We start from the raw sequence: 24087 nt of genomic DNA, 5'->3' as shown, positions 1-24087 counted from the left end.
CAGTGCCTGTCCAACAGGGAGCCTTTTATCTTTTAAAAGCACAAGCTTGTCTTTGAAGCAGGCGGGTTGGGCTGGTAATAGCAGACTCAGGCAGCTATAGAGAGGCATGGAAATCAGAGCTATCGCTTTCCCTAGGTAATTAATTATGGGACATAACCGAGGCATCTCTACTCCGAATGCTCCTCGCCACCAGATCTCCACCACCGCTGCAGGGCAACAAAATAGAAAAGCTGAAAGGAAGGCAGGTTTGAGAAGAGAAACCAAAGTGCCATGAAGCCTGGATCTGCTCTCAGCCAGACCCAGCTGCGCCACAGAGACGGAGCCCTCGCCTGGGGGCCTGACCCTCCTCGCACGCACATCAGGCTCCCACAAGTTGACCCTAATGCATCCAGCACCGCTGCAGCAGTGCGAACAGCCTAGGAGCAGAGCCAGGCGCAAAAACAAGCCGGGAAGTACTCGTGCAGCCAAAAACATTGGGCAGGACATAAACAGGCTTTGCTTCACTGTGGCCGATGGGCTTGCACTGCTTTTCCTCAGCCCTGGATGTTTTCTGCACCGGGGTCTGCAGAGGCAAAAGGTCCCTTGTTGCTGCAAAGGGAATCCCAGCCCTCTCCTCTCTCCCTGCTGAGTTTCTGCCTGATTTTTAATCATTGCAGCGGCTGCAGAGGGAACCATCCTCAGCTGCCAGGTCCCGGGGGGCTTTCACTTAAGAAGCTGCAGGGAACATCTCTCCCTGAATTTCACAGCCTCCCACCAGCAGCATCCTTGACGTGGCTGGCGCTGTCCATCGGCTCTGCTGCAGAAGCCACTCAGTTGTCCGTGGTGATGAACCACTGCAGGCAAGCATCAGTCCCTGTTGTCAGAGGCCCACAGGGACCTGCACTGAGATGGGGTGTCATACCAACCCTGCCAGGCCTACAGCACCCAGTGCATTAACAGGGGGGTAGGACACGTGCACACACACAGCCAAGGCAGCGCCTGCTCCCCATTGCCTGAAACAAGCACTTGAAGGTAACAGAAGGCCCCAATGCAGGACAACCCCACCCTGTCCTCCTCCTAGCATCAAACCTCTCTTTGAACAGGGCTCTGGGACCATCCCCAGGCCCCAGAGCCACTGCAGTGCGTCATGGTACCTTGCACAGAAACAAACCAGAAGGATTTTAGTAAGGGGGGTGGGAAGGGATGACTGCATAGGTGCCATGTGAATAGGGGCGCAGGCACAGACCTGTGGCAGGAATCACTGCTAGCATCAGTGGTGCAGAGGGGCAGCCCCTGGGGGAAGCCTCAGCCTGGCCAGGGAGAGTTAAGAGGCCGTGGTGTTAATCAGGGTTAAGCACCCTTAACTCAGAGGTCTTATGCCCCCCTGGGGTGCAGCTGCTGTTCCTGCCCTCCTCCAGTCTCTTTAAAAACATCCACTTTGTCTTCTAGTCGTTCCAGTCTCAATATGAAATCAGACGACGGGCTGAGACCGAACTGCAAAGCCTCCCAGATCACGACAGCCATCATCAGTATCCCCACCCCGCCAGCGCTGACGCCCGAAGGGGAGAGCAGGCCTCCGCCTGGCAGCCCCAGCCACGCCACGAACATTTCCACCGCAAGCAGCAACATAGTCAAGGTCTCTGCCTTGTAAGACGGTGTCACGCGAAGAAACTGGCTGGACCCCCGGCGTCCCTCCCCCTCCACACCTCCACGCTCCTTCCTTGCTGCAATTTGTGCCTGGATGGACCAACCTGACATTTCGTCATAGAATTAGCGATGGAGACCTAACAAGGCAGCTTTCTTCAAACTCGCATTCATGCCATGGACTGACGAGGAGAGGGAGGAAGAGACAGGTGGGAGGAAGGGGCTGTGTGCGCGCGTGCGGGTCGAGAGCCTTGTTCCAGGATGCGGAGCAGAAAATTGCTTCTGGGGGCTGGAGAAGGAGAACCGTCATGGCAACAAGAAAGTCAATAAAAGAAACAGAAATATAACACTGTGGATCTCAGCACCTTTTTAAAGGTTTTTAATGGATAATATTTATTCATGAGGAAATGACTGAAAAGGTGAAAAAAAAACAATGGATTTTGTGATTTTCTTTTTCTTCATGGAGCAGAACCTTTAATCAACCAAAATTACACATTTTTTTTTCTTTTATAGGGAAAGATTTAGACAAAGAAGCCACCTGTCACAGAAATCGATCTCCATACTGTGTGCGTGTATAAGTGTGTGTGTTTGTGCGCGCGCGCGTGCGTGCACAGGTGTGAGCCCCCATCAGAGCGATTCAGCTACAGAGATCTGAGCGTGTTTTCATGGCTCAGTGCACAATAGGAAGGCAGTGGCACAAATGTGTTGGCACACATGTGCATGCACACAGGCGCGCACACACACAGATCAGTCTTTCACCCTGGATGGCATTCTTTACTTAGATGATTTTGTAACCGCCTTTTAAGTCAATACAGTGCAATTGCAAACAGCGTGTTTGTCTGCTAATTATTGTCTGTGAAAACATATTTGTGAAGAAAAAAGAAAAAAAAAAAAAAAGACAGGCTTCAGTAGCGTTTTAGTCCCACCCGGATTTCTGCTTTCTATTTTTGTTATCACTTACTTGTAACAAGTGTGACTAGATGACTAGTGCTGTATTTTTCAAAAGGAAAAATAAAAGTAGGAATCTTTTTTTTTTTCTTTTTTTCTTCTTTTTTTTTTTTTTTAAATCCTGTGCACACAAATAGCAAAGAAGGCGAAAGCACTAAACTCAACTGCACTGGGTGTCCATGAGTCCGACAGAATGTACTCTGTAATCTATACCCATGCTTTTCCATTTTTTTATATATATACATATATGCAGCCCATTGTAAATAGTAGCCACTGAGTGTCTGGATCTATGCTTGATAAAATGAACCTGGGAGCTGACCATCTTGCATGGACTGACAGGGTGTTTGGCTTTTTTTGTCCGGTCCCGTGGCTCCAATCGGTTTAGCCAGTGGCTTCTAGGTTGCATTGGCTTAGGAGGCAAACTAGGTTAGCAATTTTAGTTCTTTCATCCCAGCACAGGAGCTACCACGTGTGACCACGCGAGGAGAAGAAGGAGTGGTATGGAGGGCTGGAATACATTTGAGATGGGGTGGTACAGACAGAGCTTTCCTTTGCAGCTCTACTCAAGAGTCTGGGTAAAGTCACATGCTTTTTAATCAATCAAAACCTGTATCTCTGCGTAGTACTGCCACGAACCGCAAATACATCTAACTCGTCCTGTGGCGAACACTGACTGCTCTCTCTGAGATCTTTCTCGGGCTCATTTCCAACTGAATGTTATCCTCTAGGGAAAATGGAAATAATTTCTTATTTTGCCCTCCTTAGATCCCCCGCAAGCGCAGTTCAGTAACCTCACTTAACAATGAGGTAGGTCACCCCCATGTGATTACTGTGTTACCCTCAGATAGAGTGTGAAGTCTTCTCAAGCGTTATACATGTGCCCAACAGATCCAAGCACGATTGTGGCCTTGTTGCGGTAGGGGCTGTACAAATACACGGTCAGACACAAGTCCTGCCCCACGGAGCCGACAGGCTGCAGACAGTTAGGAGGCATTTTGAGTTTCCCTTTCACCAAAGAGTAAATAGCAATTTTACTGACACACTACAATTCGTAGCACTGTGAGGGATTCTGGAAGGCGAGGGGTAGTTCTTCTTCCCTTACTTTTCATGCCATTACTCCCAATTATATCCCCTTGCATCATTCTGTATAATTTATACATCTCGCCTCTTTATAGATCTCCCAAAATATATACCACTGTCACACAGCTAGCTAGAGATACCAGTCTCAAAATACAAACGATCAACCTTACCTGGCCGGCATTCCTGGCCAATTCCTCTGCGTAACGTGGATGCTGACAGCTGACGGGTTCGTGCAGTAACCTCCTTAGAAACTCATACCATTTTAGGAATAATAAGGCTACAGCCAAGTTCTTGATAATGGCACCAGTTGATGGTCATTTGTCTCAGGGCAGCACAGCTCCCTTGGTACCTTCTCTCCAAGACCGTTCCAAACAGCTCGGGCACTGGGCTTTCTTGCTGCTTCTGTTTCTTCTGCAGCGGGGTTTCTTTAGGCTACATCCAACCTGTGCTTTCTTGGTTGACTTTCACTGCCCCTCATTAGACCTCATTGTCCTCTCCTGGCCATTGTTAGCCCGGCGGAGCAGGGGGCCAAATCTCCAGTGACTTGCTGCTGTTTGCACCTAGTCAAAGCATGAGTGAAATGTTCCCCTGAGATGCACCTATAGGAAAATGATAATGACTGTCCCTGTCTCAAGTCCTGTCAGGGTACTTGATTGCTTTTCAATCCAATCTTTCCTGGAAATTCACCATTCTTGTTGCCAGTGGCTTCATCAAGAAGAGCAGGACACAGTGGCCAGAGCCCCTCTTTGCCTGGTGGGATCGGGCTGTCCTGTCTTCGCCGCAATGTGAACAGGAGAGATCCTTCTTAATGAGAAACATGCAATTAACTGTTCTGCCCTTGCGTTGGCAGGTGCCACCACACAGCCTCTGGCTCGGCAGGGAGCCTTGCGAGGGGAAGAGCAAGGAGGGGAAAATCCATGAGACTCGATTCCAGCAGTGTAAGGCAAAGCCAGTTTTTAAAGGAGGCTGGGCCTCTGGTTAACACTTCACTGAGCAGGACCAAGGGATGTTTCCCAAGGCAAATCTCTGCACTCGCAGGCACCAGAGGCCAGGTTTGTTCTCCCTCTCTCAGTGCAATAGTAAACTGAAGTAGTATGGGTCAGGGGTTGGTGTGCTACCTATAATGCAGCATCCCAGAATGCCATGCAGAGAAAGGAGAGCTGCTTCGCCAAGAAGGAGAGGTACAAGCTCTGCAGTTGCAGGAGAAAGAGAGCTTTTGCATAGTCAGGCTCAGGAAATGCACTGCGGGCATTTACCCCCAAAGAGAGGACACAGGACTGGCTCCTTCCGCTTCTGTCACTCTTCTTGCAGCAGGAAGTCCAGACTCCCAGAGGATGTATTCCTGGGGGGAGGAGGTGAAACAGCAGGAATGGACCCATTGGAGAAGTGCAGCTGCTATAGAAAAGGCCAAGTCTCAGGATGAGAACTTTTTCTAATTATCCCCCCCCCCACACACACACACATTTTTGGGGGCCTTCCCACAAAAAACCCAAATCAGAACTGATCGTTTGTACACAAAAATCTGGGCGGGGGCCTCCTCCAAACATCTCAAAAGAAAAGTTTTCCTGGAAAGTTTTGACCAAGATTTCAGTGAGCAAGATAAGGAGTTTGTTCTCATCTCTCCTAGCACTGGGCTGCTGCTTACAGCAGGGTTGTGTATACCCTGGAACCAGCACTCATCACAGATAGCTGGGGCATTTCCCTGTCTCGGGCTTCGACTTCAAACTACCATCTTTTGAAACCCTTATCCCTTATCTTTCTTTCCCTAAGAATCCAGTCACTCATAAAGGAGTTGCCACCAACCCCACGCTGTGGTAGATATAAATTGAAGGCAGCGAGACCCTTTAATACACCCCCTACTAGCACCATATTCCTCCCTACAACAGATTTCCCCAGTGCTTTCTCTACACTAGATTTAAATCTCTCCAGACAGGACTCCCACTGCTTCTCTTGAGGGACTGTTCCAGCCTTAATAGATTGCAACGTCAGGGAGTTTTCCCCTGATACTCAGCCATAATTCTTCTTCCCTTATTTTTCATTCCATTACTCCCAATTATATTCCCTTGCATTGTTCTATACAATTTCCCTCCTGCCTTGAATGTCAGCCATGAACAAACAGGAGAAGCACACCACGTCCTGTCTCTACGCAGCAAATTCTTACTGCAGGAGCTTGCTTTGGGGTACCAAAGAATTAGGGTTTTAAATGTGAACTGCAAAAATACTGGCATAATAAAGGACACTTTTCTTAACAGAGCCAGCTTAACTATTGGAAAAAAAAACATGTTTGCTTCTAACCGATACGTGGGAAGAATCGCTGTCTTGTTACTGGTGCTCAAAGCTGCCAATACCCGATTCCAAAGGTTGCACTTTCTGCCCCCAAATAGCTGATAATATCCTAGCGCTCTGAACCAGCTCCCACTGCTCTCTGCTTCGGATAACTGAGATATAGGGACAGTGTTGCATTAATAAGTCAGACACTGTCAGCTAGGGAAGGCAGGGGTGCTTCCTCACAGAGCTTACTTGCAAAAGTAGACACCGGGCAAATGCGCTGTCCATTGCACTTGTTCTAAAGTTGGCTGAGGACCTTAAAAAAAAAAAAAATCACATTTAGCCAATAGTTTGCAGTGCCCCCTTGAAGAAGGCAATACGCTACAATCTATATTAGACGGAAGTGAAGCTGCAAATAGGCATCCAGTAGCACCCAAGCAGCAGGGCTTCTGAACAGAGGGCCTTAATTCCAAGTTTAAAGCTAATTTAAAAATATTGACACTTTTTTGCATACTAAATTTTCCCTTGTGGTTGTGAATTATCAAAAATCATTCCCCATTTCTCTAGCCAGCCCTGTTGCTAGTTAAATGCTCTAATTGACAAGCAAATGATGTTTTTTTCATTAAAATTTTAATCAACTGCACTGGAATTGTGATTTTGTAACTCAGGTGCTAGGCTTTACAGTTAACAATGCCATAAAACAATAGTCAAACTTCCTTCCAAATGATGATTTGCTTTTAGGGTCTCGGGAAGAATAATGAGCAGCAGTGTTGTTTCCTGATGAGATCTGGGGAAGGGTTAGAAGCAAAATACCTAGATCCTGTGCTTGGCTTTTTTTCCAGATGGGTGAATGATCTGGAAAAGGTCATACACCCCCATCCTAACCCTGTTTACTCAGGTGTAAGTGTGGGTGAAAATGCTTCCCTGATTCTCAGGAATACAGAGAAGCTCAGTTCAGCAGCCTGTTCTTTAGCAACCCTCACCTGAAAGGCGCTAGAGAAGGGAGAAGTATTATTACATACATTCGAGGTAACAACACTGTGCCAGAAAGATTTCAGGTTGATCAGTCAACAAGACCAAATGATAACTAATTTGTGACAAATTCCTGCCAAGTCTCGTCTTCAGTCAATAGTTTGTTATTTTTGTATGTATATGCGTGTGCGTGCGCACTTCCTCTCATTTTCAACTAGTGCTAGTCAAAGCAGGCTACATAGCTGCGTGGGTGAGAGGTTAATAACCATACCAAGCGCTCTTCTCAGTTCTGTTGCAACTACGACCGGAGTTCCAGCTGGCTCCTCGGACCAATGAAATATTTTACAACGCGCGTGTGATGGTATATTTTTGATAATAAGCGAGACATTCCAATGCAATGGTGTTTTCTTTAGAGGTTTTATGTTGTTACGAGAAATTCTCTTAACCTTATGATTTTCTATTTCGGTACTATAAATGGGCTTTGCTTACCAACATCACAAAATGACCGATACAAAAATGTACTGTACAAAATTGCAGGTAGATTCATTTGAGAACAACTTTCTAAAGAACTCTGAGTTTCTTGTCGTCTTCTTTTTGAATTGTAGTGCATATGTTGCAACTTGTATATCATTTACAGTATTGAGTCTTGTGCCACTGCTGTACCTGATGTATCCAATCTGGATTAAACGGAGTATGTGCCACAAATGCTAAGATCGCGCTGTAGGTGTCTTTTTGAACAAGTTGGTGTGGAGATCCGCCTGGGAGATGTGCCTACTGGAGAATCTCTCTGATCTGCTGAAAAGAAAGCTAACCTTTCTGGAGCCAGCAAGGAAAATGGTACTTGCAAAAGCATCATCAGCCCATAGTGCGCGAGTCTACATGAAACGTGACTGCAATTGTTACTGCACAGTCATTTAGGACTTGCATAACCAAGTCCTAAATGACTGTGCAGCACCTGGTGTAACTGCACAGTAGCATCCACGCACGGCTACCGCAAAGTAGTGTCACGTCATGACACTACCGCACAGTAGTACCAAGCTGCTGCACAGTAAGCATCTCATGTAGACACACCCACTACGTCCAAGCTTACAGACAAGCACTTTCCTTAAGCAATGGAGAATTGCTTTGTTTTCAGTCAGTGAAAGATGTTTTCTCTCAACCCAACATTTTTGATTTGTCCCTATGATTTATTCCATATTAAAATCACCACAGTATCTAGCAGCCTCTTTAGTAACTACATTTGCATTGGTATGTGGTTCTTAGGGTGCTCCCTTTACCAGAAGGCCACGACTCCCAAGTCGCCATCATTGTTCACACCTGCTACCTACAGCATTTTGTTTCCCCTGATTATGGGGCTACTAGGACAGATCTTGATAAGAAGCTACTGTGAATTTCCTCACTTCTTCTGCAGCTATCAAGGAATGACCACCTCTCACCAACCCAACTTTCACGGGAGCAATATTCACATTTCATTTCATCCTGTCACAGCCCCACATACTAGTACAGCTGCTACAGTCCACATAGCTCCTGAAGGCAGTAAAGCCCAGACAAGCTTCCTTCTCTCATGCTAGGAAACGTCTCAACTGCACAGCTCCAGAAGAAAGGCCATTTCATTAAGTCAAGCCCCTCAGCAAGGTCAGAGTCTGCTCAACTGGAGTGAACGTTATATTGGGCCCTCGATCCTTTTTTTTTTTTTCCCACAAAAGGGAGAAGTTGCTTATATTCCTTCAACCTTTCTGCTCTGAGCTTCATCTCAAGAAAAACCCACCTGGATAGCACATTGCAGCCCCTTGTTCTTCCATCCCTGGCCTGAATTTGCTTAATGGCCAATTTCAAAAAAAAAAAAAAAAAAGCTTCCTTTCATGTTTGGGGAAAGCTTGCTTTTAGCATCAATGAGAAGTCTCTTCAGATGGCGAAACAGCAAATTCATTCAAATGAACAACATAAATGGTCCTGGGAAAGGCTGGGTGCAGAGAATCCGCCTCCCCCCCACCCTTCTTCTAAAGACATATGTGCTAAAGATATTCATTTCTCACACAGCTCGGATGCATGACACTGATTTCATGGATAGATAATTAACAAAACAACCCAAAACCCAGAAACAAACAGCACTGCTTAGCAACAGCAGTACCAGAGGTGAAAAGCACGTGGAAGGATACAGGATGTACAGACAACTCAATTCAGTGCTCAGCTAATATACAGTGTCAGCTGTAAAGCAGCCTGGAGCACAATACAGAATTAAAAAAAAAGACATACAAGTTAGAAGTTTTCCACTGAAGAAAGACGTGACTAACGTTCACTTCTGCATAGATACTGACACCACGGTGTCATGGTATCCCACACTAGCCCTTCCTGCCAACTTAGAGCCAAGATTACAAGTCAAAGAAGTTTGCCCATCAGCCTCTGCTGCTAATTCCACAGTGAAGAGTAAAATTCAAGTTATACAACTTGATGGGTTTGCTGGCATCATTTGTAGCAAAAATTCGGTTTCTGGGAGTTGGCCAACACTTTTATTGATTATTACAAAGCAAAATACAAGCCAGTTACCTTTGCATAGCAGAGAAAGCTAAGAGGTAAGGGGAAAAAATAGCTGAAAAGCCAATAAATAAGGCTTGAAAGCCCAAGGGAGTAACTATATTACATATATACTTTTTCAAATGACTCATAATTTTTTTATTTTTTTTTTTTAAGTGTTCAATATTGACCAGCTGGTAACTGAAGAATGCACTGAGAGACATGGGAAAGGAGCAATAATGCAGCCCAGCTCAACATCCTCCTTTGCAGCTTATTAGAGCAGGAACACAACGTACTAATGTTAGAAACTAAAGCAAGTCACGGCCTTTTCAGCTGATAGAAAAAGCACTGGGAACTGCATACTTCCCATGGTGGTTATTTGTTCTAATCCCATACAGAATGGGAGAAGGAGACAGAAAGAGAATACAACTGTTCCTTAACTCCTGCCCTAAATGTTAACAGTGGCTCGGGGCCAGAGTGCATTTCCTTAAAAATTACAGTCCTGATTCTTCAAGTGCTTCCTCCTTGCGACACCCGGGCTCTGTATTCAGGACTGAGATCATTGGGATCAAGCAGCAAAACAAGTACAACCACTTCTACATGATATATGTCACTTCAGAGGCTTTGATGAGTTAATAGCAATTGCTCTTCACATTGGTGTTTACTAAGTAGATGACCCCACTGCACCAACCAGGCCATGGGGCTAAACATTACATTTTGTTCCCCCCCCTGCTATAAGTGCTGGCCCCACTAGGTGCCACTGTTTTCCCACCTGACAACAGCATATGTGAAAGCAGCTGTGGAGTGGAAAGTGGCCCGGGATAGTTTCAGGTTCTGTGCAATGAGCTTGGGAATTTAGCATCTGTGATTAGCAAAATGCTACTGGCATCCAGCTACCCCAGTCAGCCTAGTCTCTTGGAATAGCAAGTAGTGCAAACGGAGACACAAGCACTTCTCTTCCTGAGTTCTGGCAGACTCACTAGTACCAAGGTAGGTTTGCAAAGGGCTTTGAAGTTGCAAACGGCTATATATAAACTACTTGGCAGCTGAGAGTTTTCTTACACAGTCTGCCCAGGCTTGAGTTTAATGCATGTCACTGCATGCAGACAGACGTCTTTGAGCCTTTTACATATTTTCGGATCGTTTAAAAAAGGTAAGAGCCAGAGTTCTGTTAGGCAGCGAGGCCTTGCCTGCCAGCCTTTCAGTGGATATTTGTCTAACTGTTCACATACAGCGGGCAGTTACTTGAGGGAATGACTGCCAGCACATTTATTTCAGCATGATTATTGTATCAGAAGGTCTGAAATGTGCAGCCAGAGACAGGAGGCTGCAGGCAGGAACTGGTGGGACTTAAAATCTCTATATTTAGTCTTTGCAACATTTTGTTTTATTTTTTAACACTGGATGAGAATACATTTGATATTCTCCGACTGGTGTGAGACTGAATATCTTGGACTCCCTCTATCCTCAGGAACAAACTGCCCTCAGAGAAGTTGTTTGGTTGAGGTAGGGAGACAGAGAGGTCAGGCTGTGGCCTGCCTTTCTCTGTGGAGAATGCAACCAACTGGATCAACTCTGGGCAATTTGGGGCACTAAAGGTTAGTTCACAACCAATGTCCCAAGGTGCAAATCTTTTCACTAGGGCCCCAGGCAAGCTTCACATAGTAATTTTTTAATTTAAAACTTGCTGCAGTAGGCTAATTAGCAGAGAAAGACTAAGTGTTACCAATGCCTTAAGCCAGGCAGTCCCCTTTTCCAGGTTCAAGACAGTTAAATACAAAACAGTAAGGCCTGAACAAAGACAGCAAGATACAAAACAGTAGGGCCTCGTTCACAAAGAATGCCAATTAGTTTCAAGGCTAATAGGTAATTTCCTTTCTAATTAAAGTTTTCCCTTAAGCATGGCGAGTCTGACATTGCTGCACCCAAGGGGACAGACCAATTACGATAGCTGAACTTTTTCTGTATATAATTAAAAGCTCCTCTATCTTGCAGCCTACCCTACCTCACCGTGCAAGTGTTATTTATACAGTTTTAATTAATTCAATTTGAATTGGAAATAAAATGCATTAATTGAGATATGCAGGTTTCAATCTGCCAGGATTAAGCAGTACATTCATTTTTTGTTTTTTATGTGTTACGAAAACACCACGAAAACCATGATGATCACTGACCAGAAATGACAACTTGTGTAGTATTTCCATGGCAAATGCACCCCCTAAAAGGAACAACACAAGAGAAACTGATAACAACAGCCAGTTGGGATGGTTTATAGAACTCGGCTTCTTTAATCACATGGTCTCTTACACAAACTGTTGTCCTTAACCTGCATCAACTGTCTGCATTTCTGTTTCAACCAACAATATTTTGAAGACAGAAACTGCAGAACCACACACACAAGACACATGTTTCTATTTATTAACATAAAAAGTCTTATCACAGCCACAGTTCCAACTTTCTAGAATGCTTATAAAACATCAGATTTACCCAGGGGAAAAAAAACCCAAAAAAACAAACAAAAAAAACTTACTTACAAAAAGCTGCATTTACTTTTGTCTGACAGACAATATCTGCTAATTTTGCTAAGTCCATTTCGAGCTTAGAAGATGGCTCTTTCCTGGAATGAATGGACTCTCCACATAAATCAGTCCCTTCCCTGTTGGGTGTGTTATGCTGTCACCCATCATTCTTCAGCAGTTCTTGGAGATAGACTGAGTTAGCGTGATAAGCACTCATCCAGGTGAAGTGTCTGTAACATTTCCTATAGTATGAATGTGGAGCTGCAGCATAATAGCTCTGCCATGCTTGGTAATAAGACTTCCAGTAATCCTCATAACTCTGAGGCTCGTATCGAGAGCCAGGCATTCTCCCATCCCAAGGGCCATCTGAACAGTCAGCATAAACTGCCCCCTGTGAAGGATTAGGGACTTGATTATGAGGGCTTTTCTTTTTGGGTTGTTGTTTCTTCACTTTCCTTCTCGCTGGATTTTGCTTTGGGGCTTGTGGTATTGGTTTGAGCTCTTCTGGTCTCGATGGCTGGGCGAGGTGTAGAGAAGTGCTCAGAAGAACCTGGTCACTGGCAACGACGTTTTCTTTCTCCTGCGCATCTGAGGAAGCTTCGAAACAGGACTTGTTTTCCATACAGGAGGAAGCCCTGGAAGTGTAGGAGCTGCTGTCACTGTCCGACTCCTCAAACCGGGCGCTGTCTACTACTACATGGGTCGTTTCTTTCATCTCCCTGAATTCTAAGGCCCCATTTTCAGGGTGCTGGTAAGGCTCTCCTGGGCCAGTGTAGGTTGTTACAATTTCAACCTCCTTCTCCAGTCCCTCCTTAATGAAGTATTCATAGTCCTCAAGAAACTCAGCAAAGCTCCAGGGACTGCCAGGCTGCTGGCGCTTAAAAGAGGACAGACAAGGAATCTTAGGCAGCATGTTTTGTAAGGTTTCTCTGTCCACGGGCTGATCGGTATTTTGTCTCGTCATTTTGGGGGCAGTTTTCTTTTGACCGCTCTGCTCTACACTGCATTTCAAAGCCTTTGGACTCTTACTACTTTTTTCCGAGTTGGCACCACCTGAGCAGCCTTTTGGTAGCTTCTGTTTAGGAGCCTTTTTTGGCTTCGCCATGGAAGAACTTTCACTTGAAACAGCAGGAGGATGTGGAGGTGTCTCTACACAACTACCTGTGGGTGGCAGTTGCATTGCTTCCTCTGGCCTTTCACAGGGCAAGGTCCCAGCATTCAAAGCCTCTATATGAGCCACAGCTGTGACTTCTACATCCCAATCTGCAAACTGGTCCATCAATCCAGGAGGGATAGGTTCTGCACAAGAGAAAGAGAGCAGTCAAGAACCACACCACCTTCTTTCCAGATTGCAAGGCAACAAACATGATTTATAGGGTTAAATTATTACTGTGTGCTACACAAAAATCCCAAGTTATAACAGACTCAACAGATCCTAACGGTTGAGTATTCCCAATATTACTGATAGACAGTGCTTTGTTTCTTTGTTGTTTACAATAGATGCATCACTAACTATTCAGAGCAGGCAATGGTTACTAGTACAGAAACAACCTGAGAGAAGAGAAACAGCTCTTTACAAGGAGCTGCCCTTCAAAGAAATGAGACGGTTTCTTAGTCACTCAGCACAGCATCCAGATTTTAAACCGCTGCATACCTCTGACCCCCACCTCTGAATCCCAGAATCAGAGTAAAATCAGGAAAGCCACCATGGGAACACACTGCAGACCTGTTCAGAAAAAAAGGACCCTACCTGGCAAAGGATGGAGCTGCAGATTACACTTCTGTGCAATCTTCATCATCAAATTCTCTTCCTCCCCACGGCAACAGTACGTCACAGATAAGCCTAAGGTGCCTACAATATTAAAAAAAGGGAAGAATTACCTAGACTGATCCAGAGATGGACCACTTTAAGCTGCACAAAAAAAACAAAGAAGTTTTACCAAAGCGCCCAGCTCTGCCGATCCGATGCATGTACGTCTCCCAGTCCAAAGGTACATCCAGGTTAATGACCAGATTCACCTTCTCAGCATCAATTCCACGAGAGGTCTTGGTGAGGAAAAGAAAACACATAAGCAATGGTGAGTAGGAATATATACTTAAGTAGTGCACTTCATTGGGACGTGCCACCTAAACACCTTGCGTATCACTGTGCCAGCGTTCAATAAGCAGACGTCCAAGTACAAAGACAGCACGTAAGCTCTCCAATGTACGAGTATCATAGACGATAAAATAACGCCTGTGGTGGCAGAACTTCAGTCACAGATCCGAAGACAGCAAAGGAGGAATGAACACAATTAAGAGGTGAGAAAAAGTACAAGTGAATATTGTACCATGTCTAATGCTCTTGTACCTTGAACAATAATATGGTTACTGCTTTCCCAGAAAAGATGCAGGGGAACTGGTTTGACACACAGGTATCACAGGAAGAAAAAAAGTAAGCTCTGCCCATTTCTCCCTCCAAAAAGATTGTACCTTTTAATTCATGCAGTTTCCCACAAACCGGCCATAAAAACACAGATGAAAAAGGAGCAAATTAAAACCATATTTAGATAGAGGATTTTGAAAATCTATTCTTTGTTCAAACACATTTCTATGTTCCCCTGTGACAGAAGTTTGCTGTATCTTCAGTCAGATGCTCATTAGATAACATCCAAGTCATATTTAACTCCAAGCAGCAATACAGTATGCTAATTCTGAAGAGTTACATATGCTTAATAGGAAAAAACTCACTAAATCTGTGGAAATCAGGACTCTGCAATGGAACTGCTTCAGTTTAGCCATGGCATCGAGTCGCTGGTTCTGGTTCATACTGCCTGGAGAGACAAAAGTGAACCTTCAGAGACTCAAATCAAAACATACTGAAAGAGCCCTGGGGTATTCAGCATAATACTAAATATGCTAAGCAAATTTTATGTCAGATGAGAGTGAAACCTACAGAACTTAGGTCCATCCTTCATAACAGGCTGCACCAAATAATACCATGGAGGAAATCAAATGCAAGAGGAGAGACCCGAAAATAAAACAAAGGCAGTACAAAAGCAACTTGTCATTAAAAAAAGAAAAAAAGTTCTTCTGTATAAATGCTTTAGTAAGTTGGATAACATGGGACACAAGTAAATTTTACTTAAGAACTGGAAGAACAGCAAATATTCTTACAGAGACAGTGGAATACTGGAAAGTGAGTTAGTGTTTGTTACCTTATAAGCACAGGGGACAGTTTCTTTGTACATGTACCAGCTTCTGGTCTATTACATCCTAACTTTTTAGGAATGGTCAAAATGCAACAAATTATTTCCAGACAGATTCCCCTTTCCCCTTCAAAAACAAACTACTCCAACACAAAATAGGATTCCTTAATCCTGGAAGGAGGGGAAGGGGATAAAATGACCATCTGACCAACATAAAAAAAAAAAAATGAATGAGAACACAGAACTACTTCCCACAGTTGTATCATAAATACTCCTGAATTAGGTTAGTGTTGCACAGAAACAGTAAGTTCCAAATGCACTTGCCTGAAATGCACTCAGCAGGAAACCCTTTGGATGTCAGTACTTCAGCCAGGTGTTGAGCCCTAGCAAAACATAAAAGAGATAAATAAAACATCATAATGTTTCTTCTAGATGCTAGACTGGAGAAGAACAATTAGCGACCTAAATATGCAACCTGGAGTTCCTACAACCCCTTTAAAAGCAGAGTGGAGCGCCAATAGGACTCCTGCAGGCATTTCTCTTGTTTAGTTAGAGCCTTGCCATTTTACACGTCTGTTGATCTTTTAGGAGAGACTGCAACACCCAGAAAGACATCAACACCGGTTCCCACTGTGCTCTAGTAAGCATAGGAAGTGCCTTCCTGGCAAAATGCTCCCTCTTCTCCAGGGCTGCATACCACATCTTCCAATGGATACAGGCCTCCTCCCCAAGAATATCTTCATTTCGAAGTTGAGGTGTGCCTACAGTTTGTGTTGTTTTGGACCCTTTGTACTGTGTAAGTGGAAAACATTACTCGCACCATGCACAGGGATGCATAGGCGTCTTGTTGCTGATTATCAAGATGTCATTACCTACTATGCAAGTTTGAGAAGACCAAAGCCTGATTAAATGGAACCTTGCTGAAGAGCTCCTGTAGATGCTGAGCCTTCTCTTCAAAAGTCTTGTGAGGAAGTGAATGAAAATTCACAACTTTGTAATACTGCTTCAGCCCTATGCAAGAAAGCAAAGAATCAGGTAAACAGCACACAACACAGTTAGGGAAAATGCTAGCTCAGATAAGCAACACTAGCTAGAAAACAACATTTTAAGAACTGGGGAACATTAAGAAAACTGGTACGTGGCTCAATCATAATCCAAAAGTCTGCAACTTTTTTGCTGAAGTTACGGAAAAAGAGATATGCCACAAGAGGAGAATAATCTGGTCTCTCCATCACTGGTACTTGGGGTAGACATATCTTGGACATATGCACTTTTATGAACCAAACTATAAAAAAAAGACGGAAATATACCAGTGCTAATTCATGAAAATTAGAGAACAATTTTACGGTCATAATTGAATGTTGCGTTTAGATTTTATTTGCCCAAAATATCAAAAGGTATAAATATATTTCTTATACATACCAATGAGACTTGGATCAGTGGGGTTCAGCCTCACAAAGGTAGGCTCTCTCATGTATCTGGTCAAAGCATTTGCCAGCGAATCTGGGTAGGTAGCTGAAACAGCGAGCATCTGTTTGTTGGCTGGCAAAGAAGAATAAATCCAGCTGAGGGAGAAAGACATTGAAAGGGAATGCTTCAGATAAGGTGTTTTAGAGCAGAGAGATTTTTAAGGTATGAGAGAAACTCAGTTTATTACTTGACTTGCTCCTGGAAGCTGCCTTCTTCCAAAAGCTTGTCTGCTTCGTCAAGGATAAAAAGGCGGATGCTAGCAGTGTTCAGATAGTCCAGCTCTATAAGTTGCTTTATTCGACCTACATCAAAGAAGAGTCGCTTGAGTTTCACAAATATTTACGGAAAGAATCTAACGACGAGACAAGAAATTATACCAACCGCAAATCTAAAACTTGCTATCTAACCCACTTCCTTAACAAACCTTTCTTTAAAAAAGCATATTTAGAATAATCTATAAACTATAAATACTTCTCTGGTCTAATTTTCTTTAACTTTGAGGTCTGAAACTGTCCCCTATGACTATGGGACAAGAATCAAGATTTCAAGTGTGCCAATTACTGTACTACAGAAAGTGTCTCATTGGTTTCTACCAAAGTACGCTGAAGTGGGTTCTTACCTGGGGACCCAACAGCTATGTGGCACTTTTTTAGTCTGATTTTATCTTGGTTTAAAGGGGTGCCTCCAATGAAGACGTGACATTCCAGGCCCTCCATTTTTATTCCAATAGTTGAAATAACAGCATGAATCTGCACAGCAATCTCTCTCGTGGGTGCTAAGATGAGTATCTGAAATGATGACGAATTTGGCTTTAAGACCAAACCAATGGCTTAGAGGGTTAAAACAGTCTTTCATCTTGAAACTACTGATTTAGTGACTGATGTTGTCTTATAGCCAGCCTAAAGCCTTTGCAAGTGTAAGTCTAGATAGCACTTGTTCAGTAAAAAGGAGACTGAATTTGCTCTACCCCTCCCCTAGCCCCTTGGGGATCTCTCTCCTAGAGCAGACTGGCATTTTATGGGCAGGATGCAACATCACAGCCCACAATATGTTTATGTGAGAAACAAGCAGAAGTTACCTGAACTAAAGGTCTCAACCTGGCATGGTACTTTTTACTGTAATTCATAACATTGGATTTGTAAACTTTAAAAATTGCCAAAAGCATGACATCTTCTTTATACTGTCCTCCTCCACCCCAACTTGTTTCATTTTAGTTCATCAAGCAGCCCGCTCCTAGTGTAGACACCAAATTAAACTAACAGCTCCAGAGCAGTACACTCACAGGGAGCTTCTGAGACTCGCACACTGAGGCTCAAGCACGATACACAACACACGAGCTTTATTCATTTCTTTCCATCACTTGCAAGGCTTCTAGCAGCCCTTGGACAGCTGCTTTCCCTTCGCCCTCTTTTACCTTCAATTATTCAATTAAACACAACAAAATGCACCGAGGGGATGATCATGGACTCAATACAGACAATGGATTTATAACATTACAACTTGCCTGACATCCGATTCACCAGGTACCTGACCTGCCAGACCTCCCTTTTACATTGCTCTTCTCCCTCCTCCCCACCCCCACCACTTTTCTGCCCTCTGTCTTCCTAATTTCCAGCCATTTCCTTTTCCACAGGCCACTTCTTTTCCACCTTCAATTACTACCTCTGTAGAGTCTCCCTTGATCACCCTCGGCTTTCTTTCCCCCGGCTTTTCTCACCCCTCCCTTCTCTATTTTACCTTCCGTTATCCTAATTTCTACCTATTTCCATTGTCACTCGCATCCTGCCACACTTTTAGCTTCTCTCGTTCCTTGCCGTCTCAGAACAGCAAAGACTCCCATTGCCTGACGAAGCACGAGAGCGCCCGAAAGCTCGCTAAAAACTTTTGTCCAACTTCTCGATTGGTCTCATAAAAGATATCGCGTCGACTCAAATAACCTCGCCTGCCAGATGAAGGATGTCAGGCGCTGCTGCAGCTCTCACACGCGACTAAAGTGAGGACAACATGTTTGTTATGGTGTGAAATAAGAAATTTTGGCAGGCGTGTCACAAACGAGCCCCTCGCCCTCCCCAAGTGCTACGCTGGTCCCCTGCCTGATCTGCTGCTCTGCTGTCTGCTCCCTGCCCCCTCCCTGACTTGGCAGGTGCCACGTGCAGAGGCTGCCTGTGCCACTTGGGGCACGCATGTCGCAGACCGGCTCACCTGGGTGGCTGGGTTCTCCAGCACGAGGGAGTCAAGGGCCACTGTCGAGAACACGCAGGTTTTGCCGGTGCCAGATTTTGCCTGGACAATGAGATCTGGTGGGGGAAGGGAGCACAGATTAGGCATCTGCCTGACCCTCCAACTCCCCTGCCCCCATCACTGACCCTCCCCTCCCCCCCGCTCTCACCCAGGCCGCAGCGGCCCAGCGGGATGGCCTTGAGCTGCACCGGCGACGGCCTGCGGAAGCCGGCGGCCTCCAGCCCCGCCAGCACCGGGGCCGACAGCAGCAGGGAGCCGAAGTCGGCCGGGCCGCCGGGCACCAGCACATCGCGGGTGCGAAAACGAGAGACCGCCACAGCGGGCGCCGCCATCTTGGAATGCGCGTGGATGCGCTCTCGCGAGAACAAGCAAAAGCTCGCGGGACTTCCGGGAAAGAACTTTATTGGCGCGGCTACGGATAGTGGAAGGAACCATGTGGTGTCGCGCGGGGGGCAGGGAGGAACCACTGCAGCCTCTGGAGACGGAGGCGGTTGGAAGAAACCATGACGGGGTTGAAGGGGGGGCAGGGAAGAGGCAGGCCCGAACCACTGCTGCCTTTTGTAGGGGGGAGGGATGAGGGAAACCAGCAGGGACACTGAGGGAGGGTGCCCAGCTGTGCCCCTTATCACACATGTGCCCGCCATCACACATGTGCTTGCCATCACACACATGCTCATTTATCACACACATGCTTATTTATCACACACGTGCCCCACAAGCTACCAACGCTTTCAGGCGAAGCAAGTTGCCAGAGCGCACAGTAACGCCCGCTCCCTTCAGATGTACCCACACACGTGTCCCACGTCAAACACACGCTGGCGGGCCCAAGAGCCGCTAATACCCTCGCACTAAGCGTGTTGCCAATGCGTGCCCACTATCACACGCGTGTCCCGTGTCAGACTAAGCAGGAGTCCGGCCGCACACAGCGGGACCCCAGGCTCCAAGCGTGGGAGGTGCCGTGCCCGCTGGCCTGTCCCACGGCCCAGGGGCAGGTTGGCGGGAGGCCGCCTCGCCTGGCTGCACGGCTCCCGCAGGCCTCGGCCGCCCGCCGCGCTGCCCTGAGGAGCGGAGCAGGGTGCCGGGCGGCCGTGGGCTCTCCTACGAGCCCCTCACGCTTAACAACAGGCCTGAAGAGGGTACTTCGTATCCAGAAAAGTGCCTGTTTCCCTCCCCGCGGCAGACGCCCCGCACAAGTCCTCGCCACACGCTATACCGCCTTCCTCAGCACCCGCAGGCCCCGTCGGCGTTGATGGCTAGGCCACCTCCCTATGCTGCCGTGCAAGACAGCCCGGTTGTCCTCGGTCCAATATTGATACGCAACCGGACGCCTTGTTGTCCTCTCTTTTTCTCTTGAAGAGACATCAAGCCGTCGGGTCGCGTATCAATCGAGGACAGAGTAGCGGGAAACGGGAACGTCCTCTATGACGGCCGCCCCATCCTGCCCTCATCGCTCCATCGACACCGGTTATTGTCTTCCATGCTTCGAATTGCGACCCTCTCGGGTTTGCCTTGCCTACAGCTCCAAGCAGGCGATAGCTACGAACCGGAGGCATCCGGCCATGCCGTTTCTTGTCAGCAGAGGGTACTCGGACCACGCAAACCGGGCTTGCTCGCCCGCCACCCTGCCATTGCAGCCTCTGTCACAGAGGTCACCACAGGACTTCCTAGACAGGATGCGTTTCAGCTGCCAAAACTGGCAGGGTGAGCGTACGCTTCCGCTTTCGCACAGGAATCGAGAGGTGAACGACGGGCTGTGCAGAAGCCCCAGACGCTGCGATGCCCTATTTAGCAGCAGCACAGAGACAAGCCGTGGAGTCAGCCGCTCGCTCGTCCCCGCCATGCCCCGTCGCTGAGATGCCTGCACCTCCCTGGCGGCAGGTCGTTTCAGCCTGTGGCCAGTTCAGCCCCACCACAAAAAGTGTGCCGGTTGTACAATGCTCACGCTTTGTGGTTTCTGAGGTAGACATCTGCTGCCCTGTACATTTGTCAAGCAAAGAAACAGATTTCACAACGTCTCTCGAGGGCTGAGCGTGACTCAGACCTGTGCATTGGTGCTTTGGGCATGAACGCAGGGCCCGAGGCAGACCTTACTATCACACATGCCGCGAGATTGGGAAAGAAAGGTGAACTGCCACCCTTTCCATCTAGTCGCCTGGAAACTTTCCTATGACGGTGGCTTCTGTGCAGGCTAAACCTTGGGTTTGGTCAGACTCCTATTACATTTAAGCTGGTGGAATGACACCGTACATGATGAACTTCTAACAATCCTATTGAGGATAATTTCCGCTAGCTCAGCGTTTGAACCTGGAATAACCAAGCCTCAGAAATTTGATGCATCAGTATATTGCTATCTTTAGATGACGAAGGCTGGTCCCACTCCTGTGCTCGGTGGAACAATAGTCTTAGCACTCGAAGAGATGCAATCTGAGCAGGCAAGCTAGACAGGAAGTCTTATTAGTCTCGTTTTACATCTGGAGAATCGAGGCACAGAGAGATTAAGTGAGTTGCCCAAGGCCACAAAGAAAGTGGGTGGCAAAGCTGCAAGTTGAACCCTTCTTATAAACTGGGCCGATGAATGCATCTCCCAGGTGCTGTCCCACCCCCTTAGCCCCCAAGCCATAGGTCCACTCAATAAGCATTGAGAGCTTTCTTTTTTAGAAACACCAGGAAATAGAAAGCCATCACTAACAAACCTTTATTTATTAATCCATTTATTTTTGTTCGCTCTTAGCCTCTAGCTCAGCAATGCAATTCACAAGCATTTTTTATCCGGAGCAGGTTATAGAGTTCAGGCAGAATTCCATTACGTTTTGTTCCATATGATGAAAAGACCCCTTGGGTAAACCGCTGCAAACAATCATACAATTTATCTCATATTTACTGGTCAGAAATTGCAGCCGCATCATGCTGAGTGTAAAGGAATACTCCTCCATAATTGAAATTCCACGAATTGAGGAAACCCTCGATGTGGCTGTGCAAGTGAAATGATTAATCGCACATTTTAGCAACACAACACAATCCTTTGGGGGCGAGAGCTGGGTTTCTTTTGCTTTTCATGAAATTGGGGTCTATTCATTATTATCCGAGGCAGCATAATAAATAGCCTGCTCTGTCTGGCGTGCGCTTTATTGACGACTGCTATGTAATTGGACAATAACTGTGACTATGTGATTTATTCGATGAGGAAGTGCGCCACAGCTTTAAAGGCAAGTAGGTAGAATTTAATTGATTGATTGATTGATTGATTGATTGTCTATGGAACTGTGAAACATCCACTATTATCAGCGACCACAGAAATTCCCTTCACACTCAGTTAGCAGATACGTCAGGCTGGACATCCAACGAGCTTCTTTTTTTAAACTTCATTTAAAGTGATTTTCTTATCATTTTCAATATATAAACTCACCAAAATCCTCCTCCCTCTGACATCAGTAGAAGATTTCCTGTTTTCCAGTGGAGTTAGGATTTCACCCAGAGAGTAAACAGAGAGAGAGAGAGAAGAAAGGCGAGGAAAATACCAGCATTATCCCTTGGATATATGTATCTGTGCAGAGTTGATTCATTTGTGTTTCTGGGGCCATTTCTCCCTTTTAGCACTTTGAAAGTACTTTTTAATTTCCACGTCTACTCTTAGTCTCACATCACAGCTGCCTTCTGCCCAGAGATTTCTTTGAAAGCCTAGGGAGTCTGATAACATTCATTTCATCTTCCTTACCCTCCGCCTCCCATATGATGCTCCATTGCTCTCTGTCCCTTCATTAGCACATTCTCTTCCTCTCCAGTCTGCCCCAAGTGACTTGGTATCTGATTTTGTCTACCAGGGCTTTTCAGAAAAGCCTCTTGCTTTCACATGCGGCTTTGTGATAATTTTTAGACCTTCCTGCCTGCTCTGCATGTCAGAGCTTTCCTCACAAAGAAAACTCTTGGCACCTTTATCCGTGTAATGTTTTACTTCCTTCAACAAAATCTTTAGTCCCGTATTATCAACTGGTTCTGCATACATTCACCCAGCTAATAACTGGACCTTTTAGCTCTTCTATCTATTTACCTATATCCTCAAGGTGATGGCTACATCCCACAGACTCTTACTATAAACTAGGTAAGTGAGCTCTCTATAAACCTTGTAGTTTAGGGAAAAGGTATCTAAGACAGACATAGCTGAGTGCTATCCAGGGCATCTTTTCTTGATTGCAAAACAAGGTCTACTAGAGATTAGGATAGGAGCAGATGAGTCCACAACTGCCCTCTACAACGTGTCTTTCCCCCTTCTGTTAACAAACAAGAGCTGGCCACTCCTGGGAACACCTGGAGCAGATGGTGTGTGGGTCTGATCTCCTCTGGCAGTTCCCGTGCTCCTGTTTGTGCAGCAGGTCCCAGTTCAGGACTTTAAGCAGAAAGCATGAAATAGTTTAAACCATCTAGCAGGCCAATGAAAAGGGAAAGCCCATTTGGAAGCCCTGAAGGATCCCACCCATCCCGTGCCCACTACACCGGTGGTGTTGGGGGAATCTTGTCCCCTGGTAAAGCAGACCAGTATATATGCTATTCCATAAATGTGCCTCTGCGTCCAGCTGAACAGGTTAATAATCAGATACAATGAGAAGCTAGCCGCAGCAGCAGGAGGAAACAGCTCCATCAGACTGACACACAATATCACAGGTTTAGGAGCTGTGATATTCCAGTCGAGGTGCTATTGCAAGCAGCCTGGCAGCACTGCATGCTTCCTCGCCGGGGCCTTTACAGTAACAGTTCTTTTTGAAAGCGTGATTCAGAGAAGGACACTGGCTGTTTCTCAGGCTGAGCCAGGGCACAAATCCCTTCCAGCTAATTTTCCCAGAGCTCCAGCAATTCTTTTCTCCCAGCATGAGCAATGAAGCCCCATTTGCTGCAATACCCAGCATTGCTACCTCCCCACTGTGCGTCTCATATGTGCATATACAGCTAAAAAGCAATAAATTATTGCATCTGGGAAAAGGGGTCCTCAGTGCACAGCCAGTTAACCGTCTGAACCTCAGCAACTGCTCCTCTATGCAGCTTGGGCTGTTTGTTTTATGAATGCCACCGAGTCTGGATTTGCAAACACCTACACAAGTTTTCTGCCATACTCAGGAGGATTTCAGACAAGTAGCCTGGCGTGTAGAAAGCTCTGCTCAAGGTCTGAGAGAGTCTGGGCTGAGTGAAGGGGCAGCGTGGGAGGAGGACACAAAGGGAGCAGTCAGAGGAGAGGAATGAAGAGAGCATAAAGGGCAGGAGGGGGGAGGAAA

General features: G+C 46.0%; 2 protein-coding genes across 2 annotated transcripts in view; one reads left to right on the top strand and one right to left on the bottom strand.

The window, feature by feature from the left end:
- The window catches only part of KCND3 (potassium voltage-gated channel subfamily D member 3), a 195759-nt gene extending 188157 nt beyond the window's left edge, over positions 1 to 7602 (top strand). Inside the window, exon 7 of the mRNA XM_006268071.3 lies at positions 1429 to 7602. Within this exon, the coding sequence (XP_006268133.1) occupies positions 1429 to 1630 (202 nt within the window). The 3' untranslated portion in view covers positions 1631 to 7602. The remainder of the gene's footprint in view (positions 1 to 1428) is intronic.
- A 4068-nt stretch (positions 7603 to 11670) lies between these two features.
- On the bottom strand, positions 11671 to 19186 carry DDX20 (DEAD-box helicase 20). The gene is made up of 11 exons (XM_059717575.1): positions 18972 to 19186; positions 18785 to 18879; positions 17202 to 17370; positions 16770 to 16884; positions 16535 to 16677; positions 15985 to 16123; positions 15433 to 15495; positions 14655 to 14733; positions 13865 to 13970; positions 13675 to 13776; positions 11671 to 13223 (listed from the first exon to the last, which is right to left on the bottom strand). Exons 1-11 carry the CDS (start codon positions 19153 to 19155, stop codon positions 12082 to 12084), a joined length of 2337 nt encoding a protein of 778 aa, XP_059573558.1. The 5' UTR covers positions 19156 to 19186; the 3' UTR covers positions 11671 to 12081.
- Positions 19187 to 24087: the final 4901 nt, after the last annotated feature.

The sequence above is a fragment of the Alligator mississippiensis genome, chromosome 14, assembly GCF_030867095.1.
Source record: "Alligator mississippiensis isolate rAllMis1 chromosome 14, rAllMis1, whole genome shotgun sequence".
Taxonomy (NCBI): domain Eukaryota; kingdom Metazoa; phylum Chordata; order Crocodylia; family Alligatoridae; genus Alligator; species Alligator mississippiensis.
The sequence above is the reverse complement of the archived record's forward strand: the minus strand, read 5'-3'. Positions and strand labels throughout refer to the sequence as shown.

Bases quoted from the DNA above. Each gene is read 5' to 3' on its own strand.
- DDX20 (XM_059717575.1), bottom strand. From the start codon at position 19,155: ATGGCGGCGCCCGCTGTGGCGGTCTCTCGTTTTCGCACCCGCGATGTG. The intron at 16,678-16,769 runs GTAATAAACTGA...TTTCTCCCTCAG, and splicing joins AGCTTCCAGGAGCAAGTCAA to CTGGATTTATTCTTCTTTGC. The intron at 15,496-15,984 runs GTAATGACATCT...ATGTTTTGCTAG, and splicing joins TTCTCAAACTTGCATAGTAG to GGCTCAACACCTGGCTGAAG.